The 18912-nt window shown below is 35.9% G+C and overlaps 1 protein-coding gene across 10 annotated transcripts in view; it reads left to right on the top strand.

The window, feature by feature from the left end:
* The window catches only part of LOC101418102 (cysteine-rich secretory protein 2), a 26556-nt gene extending 7644 nt beyond the window's left edge, over nt 1-18912 (top strand). For 3 of the 10 annotated variants that reach the window (XM_071218507.1, XM_071218511.1, XM_071218512.1), the window contains 9 exons: nt 3542-3644; nt 4792-4821; nt 7834-7904; nt 10202-10318; nt 11920-12007; nt 13672-13817; nt 14204-14301; nt 16206-16294; nt 18287-18912. In XM_071218507.1, coding sequence (XP_071074608.1) covers nt 7836-7904; nt 10202-10318; nt 11920-12007; nt 13672-13817; nt 14204-14301; nt 16206-16294; nt 18287-18414 — 735 coding nt within the window. In that variant the 5' untranslated portion in view covers nt 3542-3644; nt 4792-4821; nt 7834-7835 and the 3' untranslated portion in view covers nt 18415-18912. Of the gene's footprint in view, nt 1-2716; nt 2823-3541; nt 3645-4278; nt 4381-4791; nt 4822-7833; nt 7905-10201; nt 10319-11919; nt 12008-13671; nt 13818-14203; nt 14302-16205; nt 16295-18286 lie in introns of those variants that run through there. The other 7 variants (XM_071218508.1, XM_071218514.1, XM_023592491.3 and 4 more) reach the window with 5 other exon arrangements.

Here is an 18912-nt window from a genome sequence, read left to right as displayed (position 1 = left end):
TACATTTTCATAGTTATTGTGTGAAATAAAAATACCGTTTTAAAATTTGAATAAATTTCTCAAGATTATAGTGCTTTTTCTTTCATTGTTATAAAATTCATTTGTGGGAGCCAAAATTTTTAAATTATTTCTAATATGCTATTTTGTTTTAATAATCTTAGGAATAGGATCGATCATCCTCTTCAACAATGGGGTGTGTAGTGGCCACATAAGGTGTTTGTCACTAATCAGAAAGCCTCTAAATGTGAGGAATTTTGGTTGTTGTTTGTGTTTTCACACCTGAGCCTACCAGATTAGTCAGGACACCTCAGAGCAGAGAACTCTGACCCTGGGTTCAAACCTCAGATGGCATTCAGAAATATAGTCATTATGTTGCCTATGACAGTTTGAAGTTTTGTGAATCCCAGAAAAGATGTTTGCATTTTTTGAAGTTAAAGGAACATTGGTGATCATCTGGGATAAATCTTTTATTTCAAATTCAAGGCCACTAAATTCTATAGGAGCAAGAGTTTTATTTCTCCTGTGTCACACAGTTCATTAGTCAAAGTACAGATTAGAACCCAACCCTCTCAATCCCCAAGCGATTTCATCACTGCTCCCTTCACTTCAGCTCACTGGTAACATCTGGTTTTACATGGGTGTTCAAAACTACCCACAGTGTTCCTCTCAGTATGTTCAATAACACACGTAGGCTCAAAACCTACAAGCTTTCTTCTACTCAGGATTTGCCCTTTATATAAAATCATTAATCAAAACAAAAAGTTTTCTCTTCACATCCTACCATTTTGTCCTATATCTACTGCTGTAAAGTTAATCTGGGAAATTCCCACCACACTCATTTTCCATACCATCAATTTCTCAGCTCACACATCACCCTGCACAGTGCTATCAAGTAGCTTTTATGAAAGAATATTTTGATCATATAATTTCCCAACCCTCCAAAATATCAGTGGAAACACTTTCCCATATTATATTGGGGGTGGGGGGGAGGGGACAAATCTCCTTAGATTCTGCACAAACTTCCCCAAAATTTTCAACAGCTTATCAATGTATCTTCAATATATTTTTGTGATATATTTATTTTTCTGTTTCTGATCTTCCATTCTAAGACACCAAATTTTTTTTCTTTCTAGTCAAGTCACACACATTATTTAAAGCCATTGCAAATGTAACCCCACCAGGTAGTTTTTACCCAGACCATATCAACTCACAGAATTCCATCATAATGCAGATATTAACATTCACTACCTGGTATAATGTTATTTACTTATTCATAATTGTGTGTCTATCACACAATCATATGATAACTTTCAGAGGAAAGACAGGGTGTGTCCTTTTCTTTGTATTCCCTAAGAATCTAGGCCATGTTAATATTTATTCATTCAATTTTTACAAATTACAACCTGTAGAGTTGGTATTGTGCTAGGCTTTGGAGATAAAGCAATAACCAAGATAGTCATTTTTTTCAAAAGCATGTTCCCTGACAGTATCTATCACTAAAATATTCAAGTTGCTCTCATTTTGACATTTATGTGAGAACTATTTACAAGTATGCTGTCTCCAAGAAAGAAAATAAGATATTCATACTAAGTAATTGACTACTGTAAGGTTATCAATGAATTATTTTGCATTAGAAAGAGAACTAATGTACTAAGCGTTCTATTTATCAAAAGGTGAGCAGAGATTTTGTGAATATAAGTACTTGAAAAGTTAAATTAGTAGTTTAGGCAAGAGATGGTGAAAACAGGAATATAGCAGTGAGAGATCCGGGAAGGGTTCCACAAACACTTAGACAGCCAAATTGTTAGGAAAGACCTATGTTTGCGTGCAGCTGTGAGTAAAGTCATCTAGGGTGACTTCTAGATTCCAAGCTTTTTTTGTGTATTGAGCACTTGAAATTACTTTTTGACACTACAAAGAGAAAAATGGCTCTCAGCATTATGAAATACGGCGGTTGGGATAAGTGAATCTCAAGAGTTTGGATGAGCATTTTTTTGCATAGGGTTCACACAGCTAGCGTGATGTGGGTGTTAATCTTTGGTTTGAAGACCTTTGACCCAACACTTTCTCCGAGTAATGAATTAATTCCTTCCTATTTATCTTGGAAACAACTAAGCATAGAAGAAAATGCATCTAGTATTCATCCGTCTTCCATGAATAAAGGCGACACATCTTCAGTCAGGGCCTGCTCTACCTGCTGGACGTGAAGCCCGCAGTCTTGGGTCAGGAATTCCGGGCATTTCCTAAAACGGTCGCTCCTGTTACTCTTCTTGAATTTCCTGACCACGAAAGAGTTACTGAGAAGGACAGGAATACAAACTGTTTATGTGCGAGCCTGAGAACTGCCTCCTCAAGTGACCTTGAGGGTACCATCGGCACCTCAATGGCGGCTGCACTGCAAACGTAAACATTTGTGAAATTAGCCAATCTGCTCTTTAAATTCTGGACGGCACCAATTCAGGCAAATCTTGTCAGCTGACAAGCATTCCGAGCCTTCCTTCTGGAAAAAAAAAAAAAAAAAGCCCAGGTGCCCACGCAGACGTTTAACTTTCTCACCAAGTAGAAGTAATGACAGAAAAGCTTAACTCCGCTTTTCACAAGGGAAAAGGTGTGGGATTTTCTCCGTGCGGTCATAGAGGGAGGTAGTGAAGTGACGAGGAAAACCCGCGCAGCGAAATGACCGCGCTGAAGGCATAAAGCCCGGTGACGTCGCCCTCACGTGGCGGGATGGGGGTTTACAATCACCGCAGAAGGGCTTGCCTCCAGCAGAGGGTCTCTGAGCCCCGGCCCCGCAGCACCGACATCTGGGCCCTGGAGGCAGGGTAAGTATTAGAGCAGACCAGCGGAGGAGCCGTGGAGGAGGGGTGGAGACAGGAGAGAAGCTGATAGATTACTCAGTTTTATTGTTGATCAGTGCCCCTATCAAGGCCAAAGATTTTCAACATGCCATTGTATATCCAATTGCAACTCTTAACCTACTGGAAAAGATAAATTATTTTATTGACACGAGCCCCTCTGAGCCACAGCATGAGTCTGGCCTTTCATGAAGTTAAGAACTTTAATTTACTATCAATGTTTAGAATGCACAGTTATTAGAAACTGCATAACAATTAGAATTGTGGTTATTGACTTTTCTGGACTTTATGTCCTGTATTAGCTTCCATGAAAAGACAAGAAGAAGAGAAAAAGGCATGACTCCAAATCCATGTAGTCAATGTTCACTGTAGAAATTGTCTTCTAAAGAATGGTGTGGGTGGAAGTCCTAGATAAGGAGTTAGGAGTCTTGAAAATACGCTGCGATTTTCCAGGGAGGAAGCCCACCTGTGTGTTAGATTTTGAAGGAAACATAAGATAGCAAAATACAGTGTGATCTCAAGAGGAGATTATGGCCTTATTGGTGAGATCAAATAAATACAGTAATGTATTAGAGAACAATACTAAATCGTTTAATGAAGTATTAGTTTATGACAAAGGTTATAGATATTGCTTATAAGGTATTCTTCATATTTTTATTTTAAATATTCTGTTTTTCTGTCACAAGATTATGGAACCATCCTCTGTGCTCCTCCTATAAACACGCTAGGAGAACCATGTCATCCTGGTCTTAACATACCTGCAAGAAAGTGTACAGTCCTTTCACATTAGTAAGTAGTAAGGAAAAAAAAAATGCAACCAACATTTAAACTGTGTATAAATGTAGTTTAAAGGAATTTAAAAAATCATAGAAAATGGAAAAAAAAATTTTCTTTGAATGTACTTTCACCAAAAGTGTTATTCCTTTCATTGATGTAACAAAGATGAAACTTTGGGTTGGGTGAGCAGACTTGGGGAGAGCAGAGGTGGGGAGAGAGAATGAAGAGGGGAGCAAGTGGCTTCCTTAGGGAATTGTAGGTTATCTGATGCAAACACATCCGATGTATAAAAATGCCAGCCATGTGTATGTACGCCTCTAAGTTAGCTAGTGAGGAGACAGAGACCCAGATGTTAGGTCATTTTCCTAAGGTTAGCCAAGGAGTCTCTGATACAACTGGGTTTTGAATACTTGCATCTCTGATTAAATAACTGTTGTTGTTTTTTCCTATGACACCTAGAGGAAAAATAGGTCTGAAATTAGCAACTGAATCAAACAACATGCATTTTTTTGAAAGATCTTGTGAGGTCAGCAAAATATGATATTGTAGGGGGAAATAATAAAAACATTAATATTTCCTTTTATTATTATATGGCAAGCATAATGGTTAACTGCTTTACTTAAATTATGCTTTTCCATTTTCAAAGCAAACCTATGATTTGATGATCCATATTTTAACAGAAGAGAAAACTGAAACTCAGAGAGGATTTCCTAGACCTGACAGTTTCCAAAGACTGTGCTCCTGAACAGTAAGCTATAGATAGTTGGGAACTGGGAAGAAAAAGTCACAGAAAGCTGGTCCATGAGAGGTCAGCTATAAAATAGCAGGATCCTGATTACCTTTGCAGAAATTAACCAGCCATGAATGGTCGTATAGAAATGCTAGACCAGGAAGGCAGCATCTAGATATTCAGGTGTGCCTAAGAAGGGAGGGCTGGTTAGGTAATGGAGGGCATGCTTACTTATTCATATTTTAAAACTGTGTGGGAAACAATGTAAAACAATTTCAGACAACTAACAATGATATTTGAAGCTATTGGTATGAAAAATCCTGTTTCAGAGACTTGCTGACTTAGATTTACTTACATGACCAAAATTTGCTAAAATAGAAAATAGGTGTAATGTATATACTGCACTAACTTTCTTTCTTCCTCCAACAGATAGAGGAGATACTTCTTTGAAAACAAAAAGTAAGCAATGATTCTTTTTTTGAGTTTTAACATTTATTATACCAATGTGATACCAATACAATTGAGGCAGTGGTAAAATGACATATTTAATAAATTTATCCATGATTTTCAAAACAAGTGAAAAATTTTTATTGCAACATAACCTCAAGTTAATTATACTCTTTTAATGTTAAGAAGGTAAGCTATAGAATTATTATTCCAAATCATTTTAATATTAATTTGATATTTAAATGAAATTTTTATTTCATTCTAAAATAATTATAATCTAATCCCATATTTGTGACTATTTGAAGTTATAATAAAACTAATTTTTTTTCAATTTCTCAAAAATGGTAATTACAAGCTTTAGATTATTTTGGACTTCAACTTATTTTGACTTTAACATATACTACAACTACCTTTAATAGAAAAATGAAAAGGCATGACTATATGTTTATATGTACTTCTTAGGTAATGATTTTTACTACTATTAGCACATGGTTATATACTAATACAAGGTTTATGGAAGTAAGAAAAGAGTGTCTCTATTGTACTGCAACAATGATTGCTTTTTCCCAGTTGAAGCTATGTCTAAATGTGTACTATCTTTGAAGTCATAACTGGATGCAGACTAATTTCTGACATTATCTTAGAATTTGCCATTGGCATAGTTTCTTCATCTGTAAAATATGGTTTTACCCACCAAGGAGAAATCTTGTAAGAGTGAAAGTAGACATATTTTACCATACGCCATAAATAAATGCTCATAAGAAGGAGAGGAATTTCATTGAGGGTAAAGGGAATACACAGAACAGGTATTAAGTGTCGACTAGTTGCAAATCATTGTGGCCTAGGAAGTACCACAGATAAATTGGGATTTTCTTTTCCTGCAAAAACTTGTGGATACCAATCTTACAGTCAAAAAACAAAAACAAACAAAAAAGCAGCTTCCCTTTAATTTACAAAGTAAGCAATTTATATAACTATGGCAGGGAGAGAAGTACTTCCTAAGTAGGCTTGTTGCTTATATAATGGACCCAGGATTTTTTTAACACAGTGGGAAAGGACAACATGGGCAACCAAATGCTGAGGGTTTAAAAAGAAATGTAATGAAAATATGAAACAATTTTTGCACCAAATCATGGATGGACAAACTTGGACAGGCTATAAATTTTCAGTTTATTAATTGTATTTGCATTATTTCCATACTGGAAAAATTTAAAATATAGATAACAAAATACAGGTAAGGATGAAAATAAACATAACTTCTAATCTCTGCATTAGAGAAATATCGACTAATAAAATGATTGTCCTTTTATCTCTGTGTAATCACAGCCCTGAAATATTGATTAGTCTAGTGTAAATAAAAGAACAAGTAGTTCTACTCTTCATGGAGAGTAGAAAACAGTATTAGTCATCATTCTTCACAAAAATAGAGCCAGCCTGATATATGTGTATGTTAGCGTGTATATGCATATTATACATAAGTTCGTATGTGTATATATATATATATATGTATATGCATATATATGTGTGTGTGTGTTTATTATGAAGAACTGGTTCACGTGACTGGAGGTGGGAGGGCAAATCCAAATTCCATAGGGAAGGCTGCAGACTGGAAAATTCAATAAAGGCGATGCTGAAGTCCTTAGATCAAATTCCCCAGGGGAAACTAGCTAGCTGAAAGTTCTTGAAGTTGAGGCAAAACTTCTTCTGACTTCTAAAACCTTCAATTCTGGCTTTTAAGACCTCCATGTGATTAGATGAGGTTTCCCATACTGCTATGAGCAATGTCCTTTGTTGATTATAAAAGCAATTGATCGTGGATGCTAGCAACTGATTATGGATACAAATCTTACCTACAAAATACTTTCACAGTAACAAGTAGGCCAGTGTTTGACCAATCAACTGGACACCATAACCTAGCCAAGTTGACACGTGAAACTAACCATCACACAGACCAAGGTAATGGTACACACTAAACATAAACTCTCCAAAAAATGGAGTTAAACAGTGAATGACAGCATCATGATTGACTAACGAGGAATCTGTTTTTCCATATTTTCTTTTTAATGGATGCAGGGGTGATGGAACTGGGGAAAGGAGTGTAATATATCTATCTTGGTTTGTCTAAGGGGTGCCAATGCAAAGTACCAGAAATCTTTTGGCTTTTATAAAGGTGTTTTATTTGGGATAAAGTCTTACAGTTCCAAAGTCATGAAAAGTTTAAATAGAGGCGCCATCAGAAATGCTTTCTCACCAAAGTCAACTACTATGGATCCTGGCATGTTGTCATGTGGTAAAGCAAGATGGCTGCCAATCTTTGTCCAGGTTTCTCCTTCCCCTCAGGTTTCCTCTATCTGGCTCAGTTGCTCTGCTTTTTTCCTGATTTCAGCTGCAAGCTGGCATAGGATTTATTTCTTTCTGGGCCACCTTATCCATCTCTGATATTCTGCTCTTTTCCCAAATTCAATAGTGATCTATCAAGCAAATGGCTCATCTCTCCCTGGGTCCTCAGCTGTTTCATCAAAAATGACAGAGCTCTCTCTTTTGTTCATTTGTATCAGACCCAGCAAAGGGGTGGGAACTCAACCTGAGTCATGTCTTACTGACCTAGTCAACTCAAAAGCCCCAAATCAGTCTTCACAGGTAATCTAATCAAAGGTCCCTCAACTAAATTTAATGCAATTCAAGGTATCACATCCAGAAGAATAAATTAGTTTACAAACATAATCTTTCTCTTTTGGGGATTCTTAAATAATCTCAAAACATCCTTAGCCTTTATAGTTGCACCTCAGCACATCAGTCAAGTTCTTCGGTTTGTTCTTTACTGCCCTATCAGAGGCAAGTTTGGCTCCAATATGATTCTATTGGCACCATATGACAATTCTTCTCTTTGTACATTATTAATGAATTTGGAAATCAGTTACTTTGGGATATATAAGATCATTACATTGGTTTTTCCCCTTAGCCAGAAATCTACATACTAAATGTTTCAATGCAGATCTTTGTTCTCTTTTACTTACTTCCCAGCAATGGATTTACTTCGGCTGGTGGTGTTTCTGGCTGCCATACTGCTTACATCTTTACCTGCTGATGGAAAGGTAAGGTTAAGGTGGGAAATCTTTCAGAGCTGACCAGGCACCTTTGCCACATTGTCAAGGTACTAAATCAGTCTTTAAGACTGGAAGGGGCAAGAGCATCTGGTACATCACAAAATACTCACTGGCAGCTCAGGGCACTTAAAATGATTATATTGGTGAAAGCCTAAGGCTGTGATACCCAGTATAATAGCCACTAGCCATGTGTACCTACTGAACATGTGGCAACTCCAAATCAAGATGTGCTGTAAGTGTAAAATATACACAAGATTTCTTAACACAAAAAAAAGAAGGTAAAATATCTGTTAATAGTTTTATATCAGTTACATGATTAAATGAGATAGTATTTTGGATAATTGGTTAAATGTATTAGTTTCTCAGTAACACCATAACAAATTACCAAAACTTGATGGCTTAAAATAACAAAAATTACTTCTCTCATACTTCTGGAGGCCCGAAGTTTCAAATCAAGGTGTCTTTAGGGTCATCTTCCCACTGGAGGCTCTAGCAGGGGGATCCATTCCATACCTCTCTCTTCTGACTTCTGGTGGGTGTTGACAATCTTTGGTGTTCTTCGCTTAAGGCCACATCTTTCCAATCTTCACTTCTGTCTTCTCATCCCTTTCTCCTCTTTGTCTCTCTTTGTGTCTTTTAGAAGGATACTTGTTGGATTTAGGGTCTTCCAGATAATCCACTATGAACTCTATATCCTTCCCTTAATTCCATCTACAAAGAACCTTTTTCCAATAAGGCTGCATTCACAGGTTCTGGGGATTAGCATATGGACATATCTCTTTTGGGGGGTCCCATTCAAACTACTACAAATAAACTATACTATTAAAATTAATACTACATGTTTCTTATTGTTTTTTATGTGGCCACAAAATGAAATGTTAAAATTGCATATAATGATTGGATTATACATTATCACATTTAATTTTAGTAGTTTAACGTGAGACTAAATATGCCTGCTTTTTTAAATTATTAAAAACAAAATCAACTTTTAGTGTTTTATTATTTTTTTCATGGTCTTAAAATTAGTATGCGAAATGATCAAATCTTGAATTCAGATATTCTTTTTTCATTATGCCACTTTTCTTTACAATCCCAGAAGTAGAGTTAATCATCCATGAAGGTGTAGGTGCCCACACAAGGTGCTTCCTAATCAGAAGCCTCTCAGTTTAAAGAGGTTTGGTTATTGCTTTCCATACCCTTGTTTAGCCTTGTGCTTTCCAACCAGAAAACTCTGACACTGGATTCAAAGCTCAGTTGGCATCCAGAAATAAAGTCATTGTGTTACTGAAATCAAATAATCAACCTAGACAGGGAATCCAGGGGTGGATGATGAATTGTGGTTAATAGGAAAAATAGGAGAAAGTTTTCTCCTGAACGATGATGAATATATAAACTAATACAGGGTGTTCATAAATTTCCCCCAATAAATGAGTTAGGGGAAAGATACACTAAATGCAAAATATGGGATAAATATTACTGTAAATATAAATATTTTGACGATGCTCTTAGTTTGTAACAAACGTTTCACAACAATGCAAAGTGTTGGTGGGGAAATGTATGAGAACCCTTGTATGATGATACACATATTTTGTAAATTCACAAATTTTATTATACATTTATTGTGTTCATGTATGAATGAAATAAAATCAATACAATTTTATTAAAAAATAATCTGGAGACAATTTATCAACTCATCACCTTAGGCTTCTTTCAAGTAGTTTGCTCTCTTTCCAAGTTTTTTTTCCCCAGACACAGATTTTCCTTCAAAACCCTTTGAAATACTAGAGTATTGAATGCCAGATATGCACAGACTGGGCCTAAGAATTCTTTCTCTAATACAGACACCATGTCAGATAGAAAGTGTCCTTGAAATCTAGAATGAGTCATGCACTCGCACCATCACCAACCCTTGCTACAGGCTGAATACACGTGTATGCATTTGTCTTAATGGATCTTAATGGGCACCTTTGTGGTTATGCTAACTCTCATATGTCTAGGAAAAACACAGTATGACCTCTCTTGAAACTAGGAATTGGCATTTGTGTCCTGAGAAGAGTTTTAAATTTAATTGTCATGCTGTGAATTGCATCCCCACTCTCAAACCTTCAAACTCTTTACTTCTGAAAAATCTATAAGCTTTAGCTTAAAAACATAGGCAATTCTTACCAACTATTATTGGCTTGAATTGAACACATAAAAATAATCTTGCTCCTTTTGATTGATGTATTGACCATTACCTGCAATTTTCTAGTATATTAAAAGCACTTGATTTTGTTTCCTTTTAGGATCCAGGTTTTTCTGCTTTGCTGACCACCCAAACTCAAGTCCAAAAGGAGATCGTAAATAAGCACAATGAGCTAAGAAGAAATGTCTCTCCACCTGCCAGCAACATGCTAAAGATGGTAAGAAGCAGTAATATAATGAAAGCACTAGGAACATGCTATGACCTTGCAGGCAGCTGGCAACTAACATCTCGTAAGAACTTTGCAGTTTATAAAGTTGGCCTTTAACTTGCTATTTTACTTAGCTGTGTAGGCAGGACAGTATTTCTTATTTTCACTTTATAAATGGTTAATTGTCAAGGTTTTATAAGACCGCTACGTTGGGGAGGCAGAATCAGAAGCCAAATCTTTGGACATGTAGTATAAATACATTACATTTTTCTTTCCACTGTAACTCCTTGTCTGGGCTCAAGAAATCCCCTTTCCCTTTAGAATCACTTTCATTTGGGATAGATAACACCTTTCTTTCTTGAGTATAGTCACTAAGAGCCATGTATCTCCCAGATGTGTGTAGTGGGCTACAAAAGGAACAGGGCATGACATAGGCCAGTTCATTACTATCGGGAATAGAATTAGAATATCCTGTGTGTTTATCATTGTTTATGTAGGATCACTACTAAAATCCATTAGGTGTGGCTGTTGTGCTATAATAAATATTCCAAATATTATGTGTTTTCGCCACTTTTATACTCTGGTTCAGGTGACTTCAGAATGAAGAAATGGGACCTTAGTACAATTAACCTTTATTTAATTATAGCTCAGTATTAAACTCAAACCTGGTCAGGGCAATGATAGAAATGCCCCCTGGTGTTGCTGCACAAGCCTAGCTGAAGCACAAGCCTAGCTGAAGCACAAGCCTAGCTGAGGCACTGGTGGAAGCACCTTTAGTGTTACAGCTCAAGCCCGGGTCAATACACAAGCCCGGTCGAGGTAGTGATGGAAGCACACGGCTTGGCACTGCAGCTCAACTTGCCACTGGATGCGCTTTGTTGCAACTCAGCTTGTCGTGCTCAGTGTGGTGTTGTGTCTCGCAGCTTCACTTGGCATGCTCAGCTTGGCAACTTGACTCAGTATTCACAGCTTCTCAGCGTTTCAACTCCATGTTCCTCTGGCCAGGGCAAAGGTGGAATGCACTGCCTAGAACGTTGGATACACTCTTGATATAGTCTAGCTGTGTGACTGCCCCTGGGGGTGGAGCCCCAGTTGCGATGTTCTGATTGGTCAATCACTGGTTCTGAGCAAGGGCATTGGTTAGGGTTTGAAAACCAGATTAGCATATTATGTAAACAGGGTGTCCTAACTGGGAGATGCTGATTGGCTGGCTACAAGAGGTGCTGACTGGCTGAGTATTAATTAAAGCCATGGAGTCTATTGGTTGAAAATTCTCAAACCCTGTTGGTTGACTCAGGATCCCTCTGCCTCAGAGTCCCAGGCTCAGGTACCTGCTTGCTCCTTTATTATGTACCTTAGATTTTTTCAACTCCAGACACACTACCTATATACTTCTCTAGTGTAAAAACTGGGGCTGGTAAAAACACCAAAAAATAAAAAATAAAACAATTTTTAAAAATCAAGCAAAAAGTATTTTAAATGTAATGATTAGATGCCTGTATAGAAGTTTTAAAATATTGCAAATCAATCTACTCATCTGATTATTAGTCATATGCTTCATTGTGGTTGCATTATTAAATATATATCAATTATTTTCTTATGACATTTAGGAATGGAGCAGAGAAGCAGCAGCAAATGCTCAAAAGTGGGCAAACAAGTGCACTTTAGAACACAGTGACAAAGAAGACCGAAAAACCAGTACGTAAATGACTAAATATTGTTGAATAAATCAACCAAGAAAATAATAATACTCTATGATGTTGCCTTAAGACTAGTTTGTGAATATATGTTACACTGCTGTCTTTTTTTAAAGTCTGTTTGTGTATAGAGATAATTATGAGAAGTAACATTTTGTGCTATTATTTTACAAATAATTCCTCACATAGTATCTCATTTGTTCCCCTGAATCAGCTCATGAGTAAAGCAGTGATGTTATCAACAGTTTTCCAATTTTAAATATCAGAAGAAAATGGGGAGAAAATGACTTACCCATGAACCTGCCTGGAAAATCATGTCATATACTGGAAATTTGAAATTGGACTTTCTGAATTCTAATCCCTTTTGTGATATTATGTAGCTTTATTTTCATTGTGAAGTCTTTTTTTTTCTGTACTCATAAAATAGGTTGAATTATGTTGAAATGTTCCTGGATTTTGCTCTAAAAATATATAGCATTTTTTCATCAGAATGACCATTTTTTGTTTTATTTATTTAATTTTTACTATTTTCTTTTAAATTTTTTGTATCAGACTGTCAAGTATTATGTATGTGCTGGGTTCATATGATGCATACAATGCAATATTAGACTGAAAATATAAGACAGCCTCTACTACACAGAATATAAAATGGAAAGAAAAAAAACTTATGTGTATGAATTATTACATAAATTTTTACTTATATCAAAAATGATATACATCTAGGCATGCCTAATTTAAAAGTTGTGAATAATTACCCTGTTTTTCAGTAGGATAGTCATTATTTACATGTTTGATGGTATAATTTTAATGAAATTATGGAAGAGCGATGACTACCTCCAGTAGAAGATTAAAACTAATGGTCTTGAAGTCCCAAGTCTGCTGTTAAATTCTTAAGTTTCTTTTTTTAACACTATTAAAGGAAATATCCAAGGTAGTTTATACTCTTTAAGAAACACATAGATTTTACAAGCCACCAGAATGGAAATATAAACTGCAGGGATTGAAAAACTAAATGGAAAGCTTCTGCGATAAAAAACACTTCTGTAATTCCCAGAGGAAGGTTTGGCTTTGTGACATTCTGATTTGGTGATTGAGAGTCCCGTAAGCTTTGGAAAATGTTGCGCCTCATGGTGTCATTGGCATCTTAGGTTGGGGTTCTTAAAAACTGACCATACAGTTTTTTGTCGAATTTCATGCAAAATCATAACCATAAACATTTATTCAGGTTCCTATGAGTGAAAAATCTCTGATGAAAGTAGATGAGAACAGGAAGGAAAGTACAAGACTTGCCCTCAGCCTTCAGCAAGCTTAAATACAAAGCTGAGGGCCCATAAGGCACACACATGACAAATTTCACATGTAAATAAATGCAGCATTGTCTGTTCAAGGGAGAGAGAGAAACTTTCAAAGAAAAAGAACCTTTCAGTCTACTCAAAGCTTCCCACATTGGGCCAGCTTACTCCATCAATGCGTTAGCCACATCCGGCAAGTTTCAGCTTTGTAGCTGAAAAAGAACTGAGGTACCTCCATGGTTACTAATCAATAGTTAGCAGCTATGGACACTGTGCTTGAAGGGTAGCCTCTCTTCTTTGTGTTTAAATAGTTGATTTCTTTTGCTACCGAATGCCTTATTGCATTCCACCTGACTGATCTGTTCCTTCTTAGATACAAAATGTGGTGAGAATCTCTATATGTCATCTGACCCTTCTTCCTGGTCAACGGGAATCCAAAGCTGGTATGATGAGAATGGAAATTTTATCTATGGCGTAGGGCCGAAAAGTTCTGATGTAGTTGTTGGACATTATACTCAGGTAAGGGGAATGAACAAAATCAACTATTGCCCTAAACACCCTGAATATAGAAACCTCCAATTTTTTACTGACTCCAATATTCAATTTGGGGGAACAGCCTGAGTAGTTATGGTACAGTCTCTGATATTTCATCAATCAGCTGTCATTTTTGTATCTAAGGCTGGCAAAACTCTTGATTGGAAAGCATACTTTGTATTTTCCCAATGGTATAAATTGATTGTCATGAATGTACATGAAAAATTTAATAACTTAAACATTTGTCACTTCAATTCAATGATCTAACTAAATATTTCAGTAAGTTTTATGGCAACAAACCACAACAATAATACTTTTCAGTTTTGTATCTTCCCTAATGCACTTTTATATCTTCACTTACGGATATGTAGGTTGTTTGGTTCTCATCTTACCTTGTTGGATGTGGAGTCGCCTACTGTCCCAATCAAGAATATTTAAAATACTATTATGTTTGCCATTATTGTCCTGCGTAAGTATATACTACAGTTAAATGTCACTAATCCCATATGCAATTTAATATTTTAAAATTCTCATGCAAAAAAACCCCACTAAAAATCACTAGAAGGGGGGGGAAGTTTGGAGATGATTTCTAAAGTTGAGACGTATTCAACTTCTCAAAGAACACCAACTTAATTCCAAGATAAATGCTGAAACTCTATTTCTTCATGTCTAAAATTTTTGTCTTCCCCCTAAAATGTATTTCGCTAGCCTTAGGGTTACTCCATGAGCTTATGTATTGTGTAGTTCTCTAGATTTGATATCAGTTCTTTCCAAGATCACACACTCAGATGTGGAGGCTTGATAGTTAGTCCAGGGTTAAGCCTGGGGTAGCAAATGGGGATAACATATTTTAGTATTTCTAGCCCTTTCTGCTCAAATATTCCTACCCCTGCTTCTCTAGAACCCCATACATTATTAACATTAATTATTAATTCCTTTTGGCCTAAAAGACTTTTCAAGAGGTCCTTAATGTATTTAAAATAGCACAGAGAAAGGTAACATCTTAAGTCTTTGCGTCTCAAAATTTTTCAAAGTAAACTTCATGATGAACCACTTCTTAAAGTCTGGATTTATAACTGGGAACACACTACCCCTTGAGCAGTATGTTTATAGTTAACCATAAAAAATTCTATGGATATACTGAAAAAAAAATATATATATATATATCATACATAGTGTTATATATGTTATAATCATATAATTTGTAGTGTTTTAAAGTCCTTAATACTCAAGGCAGGAGGAACCCACAAATTCAGACTTCTTAGGTGACTAACTTTGTGGTTGTAGAAAATTCAGAGCATGTAGTGTCCAATTTGAAAAATCTGATGAAGCAAGCGCCTCATTACAAGAGAGAAGTGAAAGGTCCTGGGGAAATGCATACAATCTCAGTGACTGACCATGAGAGGGAGACATCTGTGCCAGGCACTTGAAATGAATAATGAAGGAAAATAGGAATGAGAGTACTTCTGGAATATCTGCATCACAATTTTTCCAGGGCTCATACATGTTCAGCTATATTCTGTGCACAGAGACTGAGTTCTGATGCATTGCGTTGGTCCATTTGGCATTGTTGAGATTTGGACACCTTTGTATTTTAGGATGAAAAATGACCAATAGGATAATAATCATCAATGAAATGCAAGCTAGTCACTGTAAAACCAACACATTCTCGATATTGGTGTTTATCAAAACTGTTTTTAAACTAATATTCCCGTTTTGGTAAACATAACACCCTCTCACACACAATTACCATCTCTAGAAATGCACACAGCTTCCTAAGTTCTCACTGTAAACACACCACCAATACTAAAAAATCACCACCCCAATCTAGAAACAAAAAAAAAAAAAATATCATGGAACATGACTTTTCCAGTTCACATTATGAAAGGTATAGTATTTTTCATCTTTCAAATATAAAATCTTATTGTAACATTATTATTTTTTCATACTATAATGCTTTGCCCCCCACCCCACCCCAGGAGCTTCTCCTGTCTTCCTGGAGGGGGGTGGGGCTATATTCTATCCTTAGCCAGCACCTTGGAGTGCATGGCCGTCTTAGCAGTATGATTGAGTCTACCAGAAGACAGAAGTGTTGCCATATTGAAATGCATTCTTAAAACTTTATACCCTACTTATCCCATTTCATTTCACAGAGCTCAGTCTGTGATAACATGGTCAAAGAGGTGGATCAACATATACCATACTTGCTCTGGATTTGTTATCTTAATTATACATTGGGAATTTTAACTTTTCTGGTTTTTTGGCATAATTAAAAACATTGAAAAATATGCATATTTGGTGACTGATGCTAACTTGTAATGTAAATTAAGCAGAAAAATTTAAAAATCTTGACATTTTTATACCAAATTTTAGGGGTAATGTTGTGAATAAGAAGCATATTCCTTACCAAAAAGGAACACCTTGTGCCAGTTGCCCCAATCACTGTGAAAATGGACTATGCAGTAAGTTTGAACTGATAACTTTTTATCACAATAGACTTAATGTTTCTATTACCTTAATAAGGATTAAGAAATCTCCTGAAAGTAACCAATTTAAGGAATTGCTTTATTCAAAACACAGAAAAGTTGCCTCATCTACTGTGTGCTTAAATAAATATTTTACACACTTCAGTGACCTATGTTATTTTTAATGAAAACTGTAATACCATGTAACAGAATGAAACATCAACAAGTTTTTTGTGACTATGCTGAGTCCAATAATATTAACACACATGTATTTCTGGTGGAATAGTTTATTTTATCAAGGTTAATAATACTAGACCAAAGGTAGTAATTTGAAAAATCAAAAATGGATAAATCTAAGTGTGTGAAATCACATTATGACTCAATTGGACAGGGACAAAAAATATTACCATTTCTTCTGTGCATGACTTCATCGTGCTGAATGCCTCACTTTTCCCCATACAGGAATTAGAATCATACATTTACCTTAATAAATGATCTCTTGTTGATAGCAGTGTTAGTGCACATTCTTTTTTTTTAAGATTTATTTTATTTATTATTTCTCCCCATCCCCTTGTTGTTTGCACTTGCTGTGTCTGCTCATCTTCCTTGTTTGTTTAGGAGGCACTGGGAGCTGAACTGGGACCTCCAATATGGAAGGGAGGTGCCCAGTACCTGAGCCACCTTCACTCCCCATTAGTGTACATTCTTAATGACAGAAAACAGTTTGTGTACAGTGTTAGCTCACAGAAACTGCAAATAAATTACCACAAAGCATGAGAATAAATTAAATGTCATATATCTCATTTCTAATGTTTTCATGAATAGAAGTAAAAATAGCTTTGGTTTTCTAAAGTTATGTTTCTTTACTAAAGTCATTATGCACAATGCAGGTGACCCATTTACCAAGATTTTACCTTTCAATTGCATCCACTTTTGTTGGCATTCTTTGTGACTGAATTGTATAGTCATAATTCAGAATATACATGACATCATAGCTATAAATCAACTAAAACCAAAAATAGTTACTTAAGGAGCTTGGATTTTGTCCAGTTAGCAACAAGCAGATGAAAGATTTTAAATAGAAGAGTGACAGGTTGATAATTGTGGTAATAAAGAGCTTCTTGGCAGTAGTATGAAGAGACAATTGGATGGAGGCCAGCTAGGTGGCTGTTATGTGTGCTTGTTGAAGTGCTGAAGGAAAAAGAAAATAAAGAGGAAGGAGAGTTCCAGTTGATACCTAGCTCTTGGCTTAAATTACTGATCATCAGGAGTGCAATTTCACCAAGCTTGGGGGAAGAATGCAGGGAGACCAGATCCAAGACCCACCAGGCTTTTGGGTGGTATGGGGACAGTAGTTTCCTATTTCTTGAGTTGGGGGTCCCGCAGGAATATCCAAGTTGAAACACCAGGTATAAATGGGGCATGTTATCCTGGTTATTACCTCTATATCTTTCCATAAATATAACTTATCCCATAAGGAAAGCCTGGTGGCATTAGAGTCTAGAGCAGTGCTGTACAAAAGAATTGAGGGAGATGATGGCAATATTCTCTGTCAACAATGTCTTATTAGTGGTCACTATCTGCATGTGACCTTTGAAATGTGGCTAGTGAGAGTTAGAAACTCAATTTTTTCATTTAATTTGAGTTTATTTAAAATAACTACTTGTGGCTAGTAGCTACCATATTGGAATCTAAGAGTGTTGAGATTTAATTACATTTGTTTTATTCTGTTTGCCCTGGGAGGAAAATAGGTCAATTAATTTTAGAAACATATCACCAATTTCAAAATTTTAAAAAGAAATAATGAATTAATTAGTGAACTCAACTAATATACCTCTTATGTCTCAAGAATTTAAATGGCTGTATAGTGAAAATGATGCTCAATTGTTTGTCCAATATTACTCTCCCTTACCAACTTTTAATTTATGGATTTTGTTTTGCTGCTATGGAGAAAAATGATAATGAGATGACTAATCTGTTTTGTTACAGCCAATAGTTGCGAGTATGAAGATGCCCTTAGTAACTGCGCGCAGTTGAAGGCCACAGCTGGCTGTGAACATGAATTACTGAAAGAAAAGTGCAAGGCTACCTGCAACTGTGAAGACAAAATTTTCTAAAATTACCATCATGCACTGTGCAGGGCTAAGTGGACAAGGGTCAATCATCTACTTAGATTTAGTTGATACATAAGAGGAGGGAAATTTAGTCATACTAGTAACAAATTTGATTTTTAGATAGCAACAAATCATTTGTCCTGGATCTGCTTTTTCCTTACAGTAATCTTTCTCTAGGTTAACTAAAGTAGCATAGTCTATGATAACAACTTTGGATTTTCACACGAATTAAGCATTTTACATTTAATGCATTAAATCAAGTTCAGGATTTTGAAAGCTATATAACCATAGAATGAAGAACTCTGGAATAAAATTGAGATTTGTGTTTCCTGAAACAAAATGATCAAAAGGTAAAGACTGAAACATCTTTGTCACTCCTTCTACATGATTTTTCACTAATATGAAGAATGAATTCAAAGATTTGCATCTGTTTGTCCTATGCCCCCTCTCTTTGAACAAATATAATCAGCTTTTAGAATAAAGAACTTGTCTAAGCAACTA

The sequence above is a fragment of the Dasypus novemcinctus genome, chromosome 11 (assembly GCF_030445035.2).
Source record: "Dasypus novemcinctus isolate mDasNov1 chromosome 11, mDasNov1.1.hap2, whole genome shotgun sequence".
Taxonomy (NCBI): Eukaryota; Metazoa; Chordata; class Mammalia; order Cingulata; family Dasypodidae; genus Dasypus; species Dasypus novemcinctus.
Note: the sequence above shows the minus strand (reverse complement) of the source record. Positions and strands in the feature narration are given on the sequence as shown.